Genomic DNA, 12,840 nt, shown 5'->3' with positions numbered 1-12,840 from the left:
CAGCACTTCCGCTTTCATTTCTCAGCAACATGAGCACAGTTTCAAAAAGCTTGTGAATAACAGTTAGCAGCAACTCTGCTCTGCAGCGAGGCACCAGGCTTAAAAGGTATTGTCCTATAATAAATACTAAATCAAATATGAATCCTCATGATAAATCCTCTTAAAGCAAAAAAAAACCACCACCAACAACACAACAGTAATCTATTCTGAGCCACTGATGAAGGCAGAACAAAATTATTTAAACAAAGATTTTGAAAAATGAGCCCAGCTTACTGCCAGTCTTCCTAAATCAAATTCTCAAAGTAAAGAATAGATATTTAGAGGCCCTACTGTAAAGCAGCATGTTATCTGTGGCATGTAACAGTACCTCCAACTCACCAAACTTGTTCTTCATTCCTCCCCTACACCACAGGTACTATTCTATTTCCTGCTCTGTCATGTTTTTTGAGACAGTGTTACTTCACAGCAGCTTTAAAATACGTTACACACCATCAGTTTTCCATACGGTATCTCCCATCATCATGATATTTATAACCTCCTCTGGATATTATTTTCTCTACAAGCCTGTAAGCATTTACAGAAAGTAAAACACTTTGCTTGAAACTGACCATGGACTAATAAGGATTTTCCCTGCCATAAGCCGATTGATCATTACAGCCCCTGTTGACGCTATTTCAAATAGAAAACCTCTTGCCATCACCTGATGCATAACTACAGGAACTCTGCAGATGGACTGTAAATTAGCCAAAGGTTTACCTTGTTTGTAACTGCCAGCATTTCCAGGAAGAAAGAGAATTGGAATGCCTGTCAATATCAGATTCTTGTTTTCTTCAGCATAATTCCCTTCTCCATAGAGGTAGAGCTCGTACGCTGGATATCGCCTGGCTGTTTTCTTCGGTAATTTTATTTTCTGTTGCAAAAGAAAAAGGCAGCACAGAATTAAAATTCTACCTTTTAGGACACATGAACTCAATACAAAGGAGGCAGCCTGCACTCAGTAACAAGGCGTAGGGGCTCCAGACTTACTGAGGCGCTGCTGAGAGGTAGCTGATGCAGATTGGACTATCAGCATGCTCTCATTACAATGTATGCTGCATGCCAGCTGTCGGTTGAACAGACCCTGTGGCCTGGAAGTTCACCAGGGCACAGAAAACTAAGTAACATTTGTTTCTTGGAGGAAAGAAGGCTGTGGGGTGACTTCATTGCAGCCTTTCAATACCTAAAGGGAGCCTACAAACAGGAGGGGAACCAACTCTTCTAAAGGGTAGACAATTGTAGGACAAGGGGAAATGGTTTGAAGTTGAGGGAGGGGAGATCTGGGTTGGATGTCAGGGGGAAATTCTTTACAGAGAGAGTGGTGAGGTGCTGGAACAGGCTGCCCAGGGAGGTTGTGGATGCCCCATCCCTGGAGGTGTTCAAGACTGGATAGGTCCCTGGGTAGCCTGGTCTAGTATTGAATGTGGAGGTTGGTGGCCCTGCGTGTGGCAGGGGAGTTGGAGATTCATGGTCCTTCCAACCCTGGCCATTCTGTCATTCTGTTTCTGAATGCAGATTTAAGCTTAAAGGAACCAAACTCTGATGCCCAGCTCCTTGGAACACTTACTGACTTTAACTGGATTTAAACTGCAAGACTGCAATTACACTTCTGCAGTTGCACACTCTCCAAGCAAACCCTGCCTTGTGCCTCAGGTGAAAAAAGTGTTAAACCATAAATGTGTCACCCAGGACAAGAGATTTGAGACCAGGAACTGGGACATCTGTGTGATCCAAATTACTATTCCTAATGCCTTTGGATGATTCTGGAGTCATTTCCGACATCACACAACTCAGAACAACCCTGCACTACCTGAAGCAGCACTGAATCTCTAGAGTGTGACTCTTGAAGCGAGCGTGCGATGACAGCGATTTCTGTGAGGGTGAAACCACACAGGCAGCAGGAACTGTCTCCAGGGATTTTTATGGAGACATCATCCGTAACGTGAACTTAAACAACAGAGCTAGCCACGTGAGCATGGCTGAGCAGAAAAAAAGAAGCCAACCTGAGGAGTTTTAGTCTTTGGAGTCAGACGGTTGGGCCACTGACACACAAGCTGACCTTGTAAAATCTCAGGAGCCAATTTACAGCCAGTTGATATCTAAAAATGTTGTATTTCTTGTATTTAAAAAATCAAACTAACTGAAAAACCGACCCATGCAACACCTCATACAGCACTACAAGTTCCCAAAGAGCAAAGAACAAAACCTTGCTGAACCCGACATCTTGGTTAAAGCTTAGAGCAGGGAGTCACAGCTCTCAGAGCCCTGTGACACTGCTCTAAACTAGATAAGCAGTAAGCAAGAAGACATCTAATTCACTCCTCTATAGATGTTGGTTGGTTTGTAATTTCAGGTTTCCAAGATAAAGATTTGTAACATTTCTGGAAGTGCGAAGACATTACTTATAGCTCTCACTTATGTTACCATCCACGACACATCAGAGACAAACATATTTTAAAATATGTTAAGGTGCAATTTTCATCTTAAAGAAACATTTTATTTTACACAGCAAGAAAAAAATTAAACTCAGTTTTGCATCAAGAAATGTCTCTAAGGTCTCTGTTGAGATCTTTGCCTACACAGAAGCAGCTCAGTTTCCTCTCAGACCTACGGGGAAGCTGTACTTCTCTTCCCCTTGTATCGCTCCTCCCTTCCCCTCCTATTCCCTGTCTGCTCCTCCTTAACTGAGGACCATTTCCTTTCTCCCTCAGTTTTCAAACTGTTTGCCATACCAGCTATCAGCAACCTCCCCTTATGGTCTTCGATACAGATTTGTAATGGAAAATTGAGATACATCTAAAATTGTATGTAATGTGTGTATATATATACATATATCACATTATAAATACACACAAATGGTTGTAATTCCTTCACTCTGAACAAAAAGCACTGGGCTCTGTTCAGGCCTGACGTTTGCAGATCACCCATTCGATCTTTGTCAAAGGCATTCAGGTTTCTGTGGAAAAAAAAAGCACAGACCCATCCTTACATTAACTGAAACAAGCCTTCATTAGTAAGCTAAGTAAACTTCCCAACTGGCCGAATAATCTGTTCAGCTGCTCCTCCACGGCACCATTCTGGTTTGTCAAAAGCTTTCAGATAACATAAAAGCCAAACAAGCTGTCACCTTTGGGTCAATGTCCCAAGCAAACACCTACACATATCATGAGAACTGTACAACCACAATATTGCTTTTTTTTCCAGCAAATTGTGGAGCCCCACTATTACAAAAGTATGGTGACAGAGCCCCAGCGTGAAGCAAGCAGCCCTGTTCCTTGTGGAGGTTTTAGGTCTTGAATTCCCAGGACCTCAATTACATAATTTGCTGTAATGAGTTACAGCAATTTGTTACAATGTCAGCGTAGGCTTCTTTTTCACCTTACTTCCATGGAAATAAGGCGTATAGGAAAAAACCCTCCATACCAACTTCAGAATCTCTCACTGAGCTGAGCCCAGCAGGATAAGCATTGGTTAAATTCAAATGTTGTGGTTTACAACTCTGGGGGGGTATGGGGGAGGAAAGGAAAAAAAAAAAAAAGAGAAAAGAAATAAAAAGGTTAAGAAGAAAAAAAAATCCATGCCAATATTCTTCAACTTGGTATAAGCTCAATAGAAGCTACTAGAAAAAAATGGATTCCAGAAAATCAAATCTACTGCACTTCAGTGTTTAAGGAACTGCCTGTTGTGTAACGCAACACCCAAACCAGAAAGATCTGGTACCTGGTAACATCTACCTGACAGTTTTGCCCAGTAACGTCACACCAATGGCAGCACTGCAAAGTCCACACATTAAAATGAAAACAAACAACCCCTCCAAGAACAAACAGGTAGCTGAAAGCTACGATGACTTCACCAACCCAAACAAGTTGATATTCTCCTCTGGAAGCACTGCTTTCCACACAGTCAGAGCGTTTACTCTGGGACCAGTTGCTGTGAGAGGCAGCAGCACAGCCAGATGCGATGTGCACGGCTCCACATGGAGCTGCTGCCACTTCACTGTCCCTGTGCTCATCCCGGGCCTCGCAGCTCTCACAGCACAGAACCTATGTCATGGAGAATACAAGCACTCACATGGCAAGTAAACGCAAAAGGTGAGTGCTGGCAGATGGTAATTTCAGGCTACCCATGATAACATCAACCAGATTTTGTGGCCAGCAGGGCCAGGGAGGTGATTGTCCCCCTCTACGCTGCCCTAGTGAGACCCCATCTGGAGTACCATGTCAGGGCTGGGGCCCCCTGTGCAGGAAGGATGCCAAGCTGTTGGAACGGGTCTAGAGAAGGGCCACGAGGATGATCAGAGGGCGGGAGCACCTCCCCTATGAAGACAGGCTAAGGGAGTTGGGTTCGATCAGCCTGCAGAAAAGAAGGCTCTGGGGAGATCTGATATAGAGTCCTTCCTTAAAGAAAGCTTACATTCAGCAGAAAAATCAATTCTAAACACAGGTAAATAATGATAGGACAAGAAGGAAGAGTTTTAAGCTAAGAAAGGGAAGATATAGATTGGATGTGAGGGGGAATTTTTTCCACTCAGAGAGGTGATGCACTGGCACAGCTGCCCAGAGGAGTTGCGGGTGCCCCATCCTGGAGGCATTCAGGGCCACACTGGATGGGGCCCTGAGCATCCTGAGCTGGTGGCTGGCAACCTGCCCATAGCAGGGGATGGAACCAGGTGATCTTTGAGATCCCTTCCAACACGAGACATTCTAGGATTTTGCCACCTTTGATTTGGCTGCTTCAGACCGAACCTGAAGTAGGGTCTGGCTACCAGGAGACCTCAAAATTTGCTGCACCATGTTTAAGTGTTTGCATTTGCTTTGCCAGCACGGTAAAATTGTTTGAACAGCTCCCTTCCGGATGCCACCATCGACACGACCTGACCACACCAAGGTTACCACACACACATTAACCGATCCAAAACGAACGCGCCGCTTCAGTACAGCAGATTTCCACAGAGCTCTTTACAAAGGCTTTGTCAGCAAAGCCCCCACCAGGCGCACAGCCCTGCCAGCAGCGCCCACCTGAGCGCCTCTGCTCCCGACCCGAGGCACGGGCTGACGGCCGAGCCTCCCCCCTTCACACACAGCCGCCCGGCACCCCGCGGAGCACGGAAGGACTGCGGGACGGAACAAGCCCCGGCCTGAGGCACCGACGGCCCCGCGCGGCGCCGACGGGACGTGCCTCTGACTGGCCTCACCGCCCATCACCACCAGGTGAAGGAGAACGCGGCAAGCTTCCGCCTTCTTTTGCGCAGGTGACAGCACTACACGCAGCCCCACAGGTAGCCGGCTTTTTTCTAGCGGCTCAGTACGCACAGCTCGCCCAGGCTGCAGCCCCTTCCCGACAGCGGCACGCCGGGCACGGGCGAGTTCGGAGCCGCCAGCAGCCGTCCTCCTGCAGCCGCCTTCGACCGCACGACGGGGCCGAGGAGAGCCGTCCCCGGCCGCGCCCCAGCGAGGCCCCGACAGCCGCGGGGCGGCGCGACGCCGCCTCGCCCGCCCGGCAGCCGCCACCTGTTACGCCGCCGCCGCCTCCCGCCCCGCGCAGCCCCCGCTCACCAGGTACTCGGGGTACTCGTACATGTAGGTCATGCTGCACCGGTTCTCCTCGTAAACGAACAGCACGTCCCGCACCCCCAGCAGCACCAGCGCCGCCAGAGCCCCGTACAACACCGCCGCCACCGCGGGCAGCCGCCGGCCGGCCCGCCCCATGGCGTCCCGCCGCGCCGAGCTGCGAAGCGGCGCGCAGCCCGCCTCCCCTCGCGGGCCGTCCGCGCGCAGACACGGCGGGGCGGGGCCGGCACCGCCCGGGAGGCGGAGCGGGCGGCCGCCATCTTGGGAAGGGCGGGCGCTGAGCCGGCGCTTCCTCGCGGGTCCGCCCGCCACGTCGCGGGCCGTGACGGGGAGCTCGGGGCGCGCTGCCGCCGCCTTCCGCTCGGCGCCGCCTGTGGGAGAGCCCCGCCGACCCGGCGCCGCAGGAGCGGGGCCGCTTCCCGTTCTTTGACCGAAGCGCTTGTAACTAACTCACGCTCGCTGTGCGCGGACGCCGCAGCCGCCGGTTTCCATCGCCGCGCCCTCGCAGCGCCGCCCCAGCGCTGTTCCCCCTTTGAATAAACGAACAAAACGCACTCCGCTTTTTCCAACAGTATTTGTACCATTTTTATTTGTAAAAATAACCATCTGAATGCATATCAAGAGTAGTTTACGGGCGGGGTCTCTGGTTACATTAATACAGCATTCAGTAGTTGAAAGAAGTTAACAAACTGTGCTTAGAAGGGCGGGCCGAGGCACCGCATCCCGCCTCGGGGATACGGGACGCTGAGCCGAGGGCTGCCGTTTACAAAAGAAAACGATACCGACAAAACCCCACCGAAACGATGCAACAACATGTCATATCGTTTATTACAAACGTTATGCGAAATATAACACTGGCACCAGATTCGTATCACCGTGGGTTGTAAGGATATATTGCACATGCTAAAGCATAAGATATGAGACAAAACCTACAAAACATGAGATATTGGCTTTAATAGGTAATCACTGCATACAAACGCATAAAGTCACATTTACACACACTCGGATTGTCACTAGTTTCAAACGCCCTTTCCTATAACACTGACCTAAGGTTTACTTTGTGTAATAAGAAAGCCTTTTCAGCACTGCAAAAATTATACGTTATTCCTATAGAAATTTAGCATATTGATTTTCATTTCAATGCAGGTAGAACATACGAAAAGGAGAAACACTTTGTACATTCAAAGGAGGTTTGAAATGAAAATTTACTGGTGATATATTGCTTCTGTAACACTCAAATGAAGAAAAAAAAAAAAAGACAACTTCCACAAAACATTTCCATCATACGCAAATATAAAAAAGCACTCTAATATTTCTTACAAGACTAAGAATAAAAATCACAATTTTTTTTTTTTTAAATCATCCTCAAGATACACAACCGAGTTTCTCAACAGTACAATGGATAAACGGTTCATTTTATGTGTTTGTTTAATAATCTCTAATAATCTGGCAGTGGTTTACTGCATAAAAGTACCAAACACATTATGGTGCCCTTTTAGTAGCGATGAGCAGAAATCCCCTGAGCTATTTCACAGCAATTCAGGCAGTCCGGAGGTTGTAACTCATATCTGTGAGAGAGACACGGACCCAATCCCGCCATGGATTCCACCTGCAACTGTGGTTAAAACACAGGATGGGACCATCCTGCTAATAAAGCTGGGCAGGCTGCTGCCCTTCCCAAACACTCACTGTTTGGGGCAGATACAGCAGCAGTCCATGTACTGCAAATTGCAGGATCCGGGGTTAAGTGCAACAAGAATGTGTGATTAACTCTACTCTTGTACGACGTCCACAGAAAGGCAAGGTAATTATTTACAAGAGTAAAATTATTCCCATGCTCAAATACCTGCCCTAAATAACTAATTAACTTCTACAAGCGATAAATTATATTACAGCTTAACGTACTAGCATACATGAAAAGGGATTCCGGCAACTCAGGTGAGATCTGAGACAGGCCAATACTGCGTACATCCAAGGGCCTTGCTCCTGTCACTTGTCCTAAGAACACCATGCTCAGAACACGGCTTTCCCAATGCCCTCAGGATGCCAACAGATCACACTTTTCCATGATTTCTGGAGTATTGCGTACTTACATCATCACTGGGTTACAGAAATGATTTCGCAATTAAGTTTAGATTTGATTCCTAGAAGGTACAAATTAATTCAGTAATCACCTTTGCTTCTGTAACATTGCATCCATCGTAAGCAGCAGATATTGCACTACCTGTTACCAGAGTTAGGAGGTATAGCAAACACACAGAAATATTTTCAGTAACCGTATGGTAGTGAGTAAAAATACTGATTTTTCTTTTCTTTTTGAATGCCTGCTTCAAATAAGACAACATCCTCCTTGAAAAGAGGACTGGTTTTCTCCAAATGAAATGATTTCACATAGGATAACGCATCTCTGCATTTCAGGGTTAGACTGTAATTAATCTCTGTTTAAAGTAAGATGAAGATGCTGCCTATCAGGCAGATGGCAGCCATTTCCCATTTGTTTGTTCATTTTAAATGCCATCTTTCCACAGAAACAAAAGAAGTAAAATGTGGGATTTCCATTCATTTCTAAGCAGACACCACTGAAAACTAACAACTGTCTCTTATTTTCAGTGCTTGAAGTGAGGTGGTTATTGCTATTTTGCAGCTTTTACAAGCTAAAACTTTGAATAAAGTCAATCATAAAAATGTTGTTCTGTGCTATTTCTGAGGAGGAAACCACAGTTTCATGTGCTCTGTCATTCTACTGCAGAAAAGGCAGGGTTAAGGGAAAACATCATTGCCCTCACAGAGCTGCCCCTCAAGATTTTTTGTTGCAATTCTTGGAAATGAATTATTGTTCAAAAAAAGATTGCTTAATTTTAGCAAGGCAAAATGAACAATATATCATTTTTCTAACTGAAGAACTGAAGTTTGCTGACAGCTTTTAAACAGTTCAGTGGAACACAGCTAAAAACTGCAACTAAACTAGAAATCCCTACTGTTCATTTACCCTGCCAAAAGCGTACACTGAAGCAGCTGCTCTTCTCACTCTCCCTGCAAAGACTTAGGCCTGCAGACATTCTGAGCACGGATCACTGGAACTTGAACATCCCACTCTATGCTATATTACCCTTTTCCTCTTTCCCGTGGCTGTACAGTGTTCTCTCACTTGTCTACCAATGTTTTGGATCCCTTTCTTATGCTCTTAAATGACCATGCATTTTACCAATATAGCCTGTGGACTTCATCTTTGTATTCATATGGTAAGATGGGTGCACTTCTCAAGTGCATCACTCCCTTCCTTCCACTCAGGCCATCACTCCTGCCTAGATTCACATTTAATTTTGCATTATGCTGAAAAATATGCACAAATATTACCAAAGAGAAAAAGCTATAGTTATTTTTCCTGGGCATTTGTTTCATTTCAAATAAATATAAACACATTTACATTAAAAGCATATGAACATTTTCCTTAGCCTGGAAAAAAAAAAACAACAAAAAAAGAACAAACCTGTGGTCAACACATTGTTAGTTACAAATGTCATCTTGAAACCTGTGTCATAAAATGTAAAATTCACTCAAGACTAGTCATTACCTCAAAAGTTTATATTTTTGTGGTTTAGAAAAGCTACTTCATTATGTCACTCACATTTGAAGAAAAAATAAAAGCAATAAAGTCTTCCATTTATTCACTGAAGCATTTTGGTCCTCTTGGTAGAGCTGGTTAGTTTGGATAGGCTTTTGTTTGTTTTGTTTATAAAGTCTCATTCTTCCTTTTGTACATCTGTTGTAGAAGAGGGTCGGGGTCCATTTGACCTAGAAACTTTGGCAGAAGGAGTAAACATATTCACAAAGCTGACATTGCTTTCAAAGCTGGTGACAAAAGGCTCTTAGCGTGCATCTCCAATCCCCTGCCTGGTCCATTTTTGTGTTTTCTCCTGTTTGGTATTTCAAACTTTTGGTGTTACGCTTTCATTGCTTTACCTTTGTTCTGTCAATCCAAACAGTGGCAGAAGTATTTAAAAATCAATACTGTCTACAGTAAAAACAAGTTATTTAAGCATAGGAGAAAAAAAAAAATCCCTTAAAGTTGGCAAGACATCACAAACCTTTTCGCACAACTCTGCCTACACCTGATTTTTCATTTCTCTTCTGATACCAGATTCCTGGTTAACAGCTCAGGTGACAGAAACTTCTACTGACCTTAATTCCTTAATTCTGTAGTGCAAATCAACTGTTCATGCTTGTGCTGAACTGGGGGTGTGGGGGAAGGACCAAGCCATTTCCATTTTCCAAAAGTGGTTCCACTAACGTCAGTGGGACATATGTTAAGACAAGTAGAATTTGGCCTTAAGAGTTTATATTTTTCTAATTGTGTGCTGTAACTAATAACTGTAAAAAAGTGCCTTCTGTACGTTTAAGTGCTTAATGCATGCAGAATGTAAAACATTTCTTTTCCTGTAAAAAAGTAATACAGGCAGCTTTAAGATTTACAACTTTACCTTTGGTTTGTGTGAAAAAAATACCTAATTATTAGAGCCCCTGGAACTAAGAAAACAGACAAATAGAGAAAAGGGATGATGCTATGAAGGCTACGTTGGAAACACATCTGTGCACTAATAGTACAGCTAAATCATTTAAGTACATTTTACAAACAATTCCCTGTTTAATTGTGCTGTCAAAAGAAAAAAAAAAGGCATTTTCTTTCTCTCTCTTTTTTTTTTCTTCCTTTTTTTTTTTCCTTTTTTTTTTAATACTTGAAGTTAGAGGTAGAGACTTTCCACAGGGGCACTTAGGGCCTAAAGAAAACACGAGGAAGACAAAAAGCCACAGAACAGTAATGGGAATACGTTCCAGTAAATGCCCCCAACTTGGTTATTTAAAGGCTTAATTCTCATCAGCACTACAAATCTCAACACCTACTTGTCAAGAGTCATAGTTAAGAATATCGCAGTGGGATTTAAGCTGTCTTAAAAGAAAAAAAAAAAAAAAAAGCCAAACTGAAAGGAAATAATAATGAAATAAATTTTTTTGAATACGAATAAGTCAAAATGTTTCAGAATCAGAATCATTTTCGTTGTACCCATCCTCTGTTCCTAGGTTATTACTCAAGGGCTTATTGTAAGAGTTAATGCTACCCATAGCGGAGCCATCGCAGAGATGTGTCCTGCCCAAACTGTCTTTTTTATAACAAGCGAAGTTGAAAGCCGTCATTGAACTGGAAGGAGAAAAAGGCATCATGGTAGCCAAAATGAGTGCCAGGCAGTCAGCCACGTCTTTGTTAGGAGCGCAAGCCAGGGCTGGCGTATGACCTGGGCACAAACGCAGACAAGGCAATGGTTAGTACTAAGGGTACTGAGAATGGCACTGAGCAATCCTCATATACATCTCTAGACGACTTTGTAAGCAGGAGATGTATGTCCAGGTACAGTTACATGCCAAGCAGCAGGGGTGTGTTACTGCTCTCAAATTAGACATGCTGGGAAGATACACACTTCATGGAGCATTTAAATCACTGTGACCACAAGCACTGTTTTTTTTTTAAATCACGCAGCAAACAGACTCCACAACAATATAAATAAAAGCACTTGCCAAACACGATTCTACAGCACAAACAATACGGTGGATACAGAACACGGGGTGTATGGCAACAGAGACAGAAACTGGCTTCAGTTTCTGTACAGATGAACAAGTCTCATTCTGAGAACAACAGCTTTCATTAAAACATGAAAGATATTAGTTTAATCGTATTTTGAAGTAACAAGCAAACAATTTTAAAGACTGGTTGGTTGAGAACATACTCAACTCAGAGAGCAATTTATTTAGGAATTAAATTTAAGAAACTAATTAGATCAGCACACGTGGTACATGTACAGCAAGTAGGACTATATGGATATTTTTCAAAATTTGCATTATGTTAGAAGAACAATGACTGTATTCAGAAAGCATGGCCTATGTTTTCAATGTGAAGTTAATATCATACTGGTATCAGTAACTGTAAGAACTGGGGAGCCATCAAGTTTGTCTTCACTGCAGTTTAACTTTGCTCCTGTTCAAGTGCTTCCCCAAAGCAGCTCTTCACATACACAAATCTTTGAAATGGATTTGCTGATTTTGCTTTCTATTTATCAGTTTTACAGGTTGCTAAGCTGTACTGCAGAACTTTCCAACAACTCCTCTATTCTAAGTGCAAAGAATTCTTTTGCAGATTGCTACATCTTAACCTAAAGCAATGACCTCCACTGATATCCTACTGCCTCAAGTAAGCTGAAAACATCTGCAGTAGGTGAGTTCGAGGACAGCTTTGCACTTAGAATAACTACTCACACTTAGGCATCAATAGCAGTGAATAAATACTCTCAATAGAACTCCCTCTTCTACCTCTATTCCCAGTGTAAGTATTCTTTAGAACTGTACTTTTACTAAGCTCGTACCTAAATTTTTCCATTCTGCACTGCGTAAGCAGCTACTCTTAAAAAAATTAAGCTAGTATCAAATTTAAACTTAATTTTCACTCATTACATACATGCAAATTGGCTAGATCTGCACATATGATTTTAACTATAAAAAAAACAATGGTTATAAGCTAGTCTGGTTCACTTTCCTGTCCCCTTTCTCTAAATGAGGTGAGGGTCTAAATGACTTCAGCAGGACTCCTTCATGCAAGTTCATCTGGTGGCATCTGGTTAACAATAAAAACCACTCTGCCCTTTTCATTCATAGATCTCAAATCTTAGTCTTGCAATAATGACTAAGTAGTAGTATCGTTGCTTTACAGATACAGCAAGATGGAAGTACTGAATTGTTACATTAATGCCATGAAGTCCATATTTTAAGAGAAAGCAGCATATTTCAGGAAGACATTTTTAATAAAATATAGAAGCACAACCCTCTATAGACTCTGTAATGTTTGAGGAAGGACTTCATTGAGATCTGAAATAAAATTATCAGATTTATTAACCAATCATTTATTTTAGGAGGCAACAGTCATTCACTTGCATCTTGGGGTTAGGTCAGACAGTAGAAAATGACAAGTTTTGCTCTCAGAATGAACCAGGATACAATCAAACAAATGATGATGATTTTCTTCCTACCCATTAAAACATGCGCTGATTGAATGCATAATCCTTAATTCTTCTGCAAGGAGTCAGAATTATCCGGCGCCACTTGCATGTTTAGGAAATTCAAGTTACCACTGCACTCAAGCATTAAAAAAGACTAGCTGTTGACAGTACATGCAAAATGAACAGTAAAA

General features: G+C 43.4%; 2 protein-coding genes across 10 annotated transcripts in view; both read right to left on the bottom strand.

Moving 5' to 3' along the window:
• PGAP1 (post-GPI attachment to proteins inositol deacylase 1) overlaps positions 1-5,788 on the bottom strand; it is a 33,083-nt gene extending 27,295 nt beyond the window's left edge. For 2 of the 3 annotated variants that reach the window (XM_031601153.2, XM_090144287.1), the window contains exons 1-2: positions 5,592-5,788; positions 757-910 (exon numbers count right to left, since the gene is read on the bottom strand). In XM_031601153.2, the coding sequence (XP_031457013.2) occupies positions 757-910; positions 5,592-5,744 (307 nt within the window). In that variant the 5' untranslated portion in view covers positions 5,745-5,788. The remainder of the gene's footprint in view (positions 1-756; positions 911-5,591) is intronic. The other variant, XM_090144288.1, reaches the window with a different exon arrangement.
• Positions 5,789-6,166: 378 nt separating this feature from the next.
• ANKRD44 (ankyrin repeat domain 44) overlaps positions 6,167-12,840 on the bottom strand; it is a 112,559-nt gene continuing 105,885 nt past the window's right edge. For 5 of the 7 annotated variants that reach the window (XM_031601155.2, XM_090144278.1, XM_031601156.2 and 2 more), the window contains one exon: positions 6,167-10,897. In XM_031601155.2, the coding sequence (XP_031457015.1) occupies positions 10,632-10,897 (266 nt within the window). In that variant the 3' untranslated portion in view covers positions 6,167-10,631. The remainder of the gene's footprint in view (positions 10,898-12,840) is intronic. The other 2 variants (XM_031601158.2, XM_090144280.1) reach the window with 1 other exon arrangement.

This window comes from Phasianus colchicus, chromosome 7, assembly GCF_987193195.1.
Source record: "Phasianus colchicus chromosome 7, bPhaCol1.hap1.1, whole genome shotgun sequence".
NCBI lineage: Eukaryota > Metazoa > Chordata > Aves > Galliformes > Phasianidae > Phasianus > Phasianus colchicus.
This window is presented reverse-complemented; position numbering and strand designations above follow the sequence as displayed.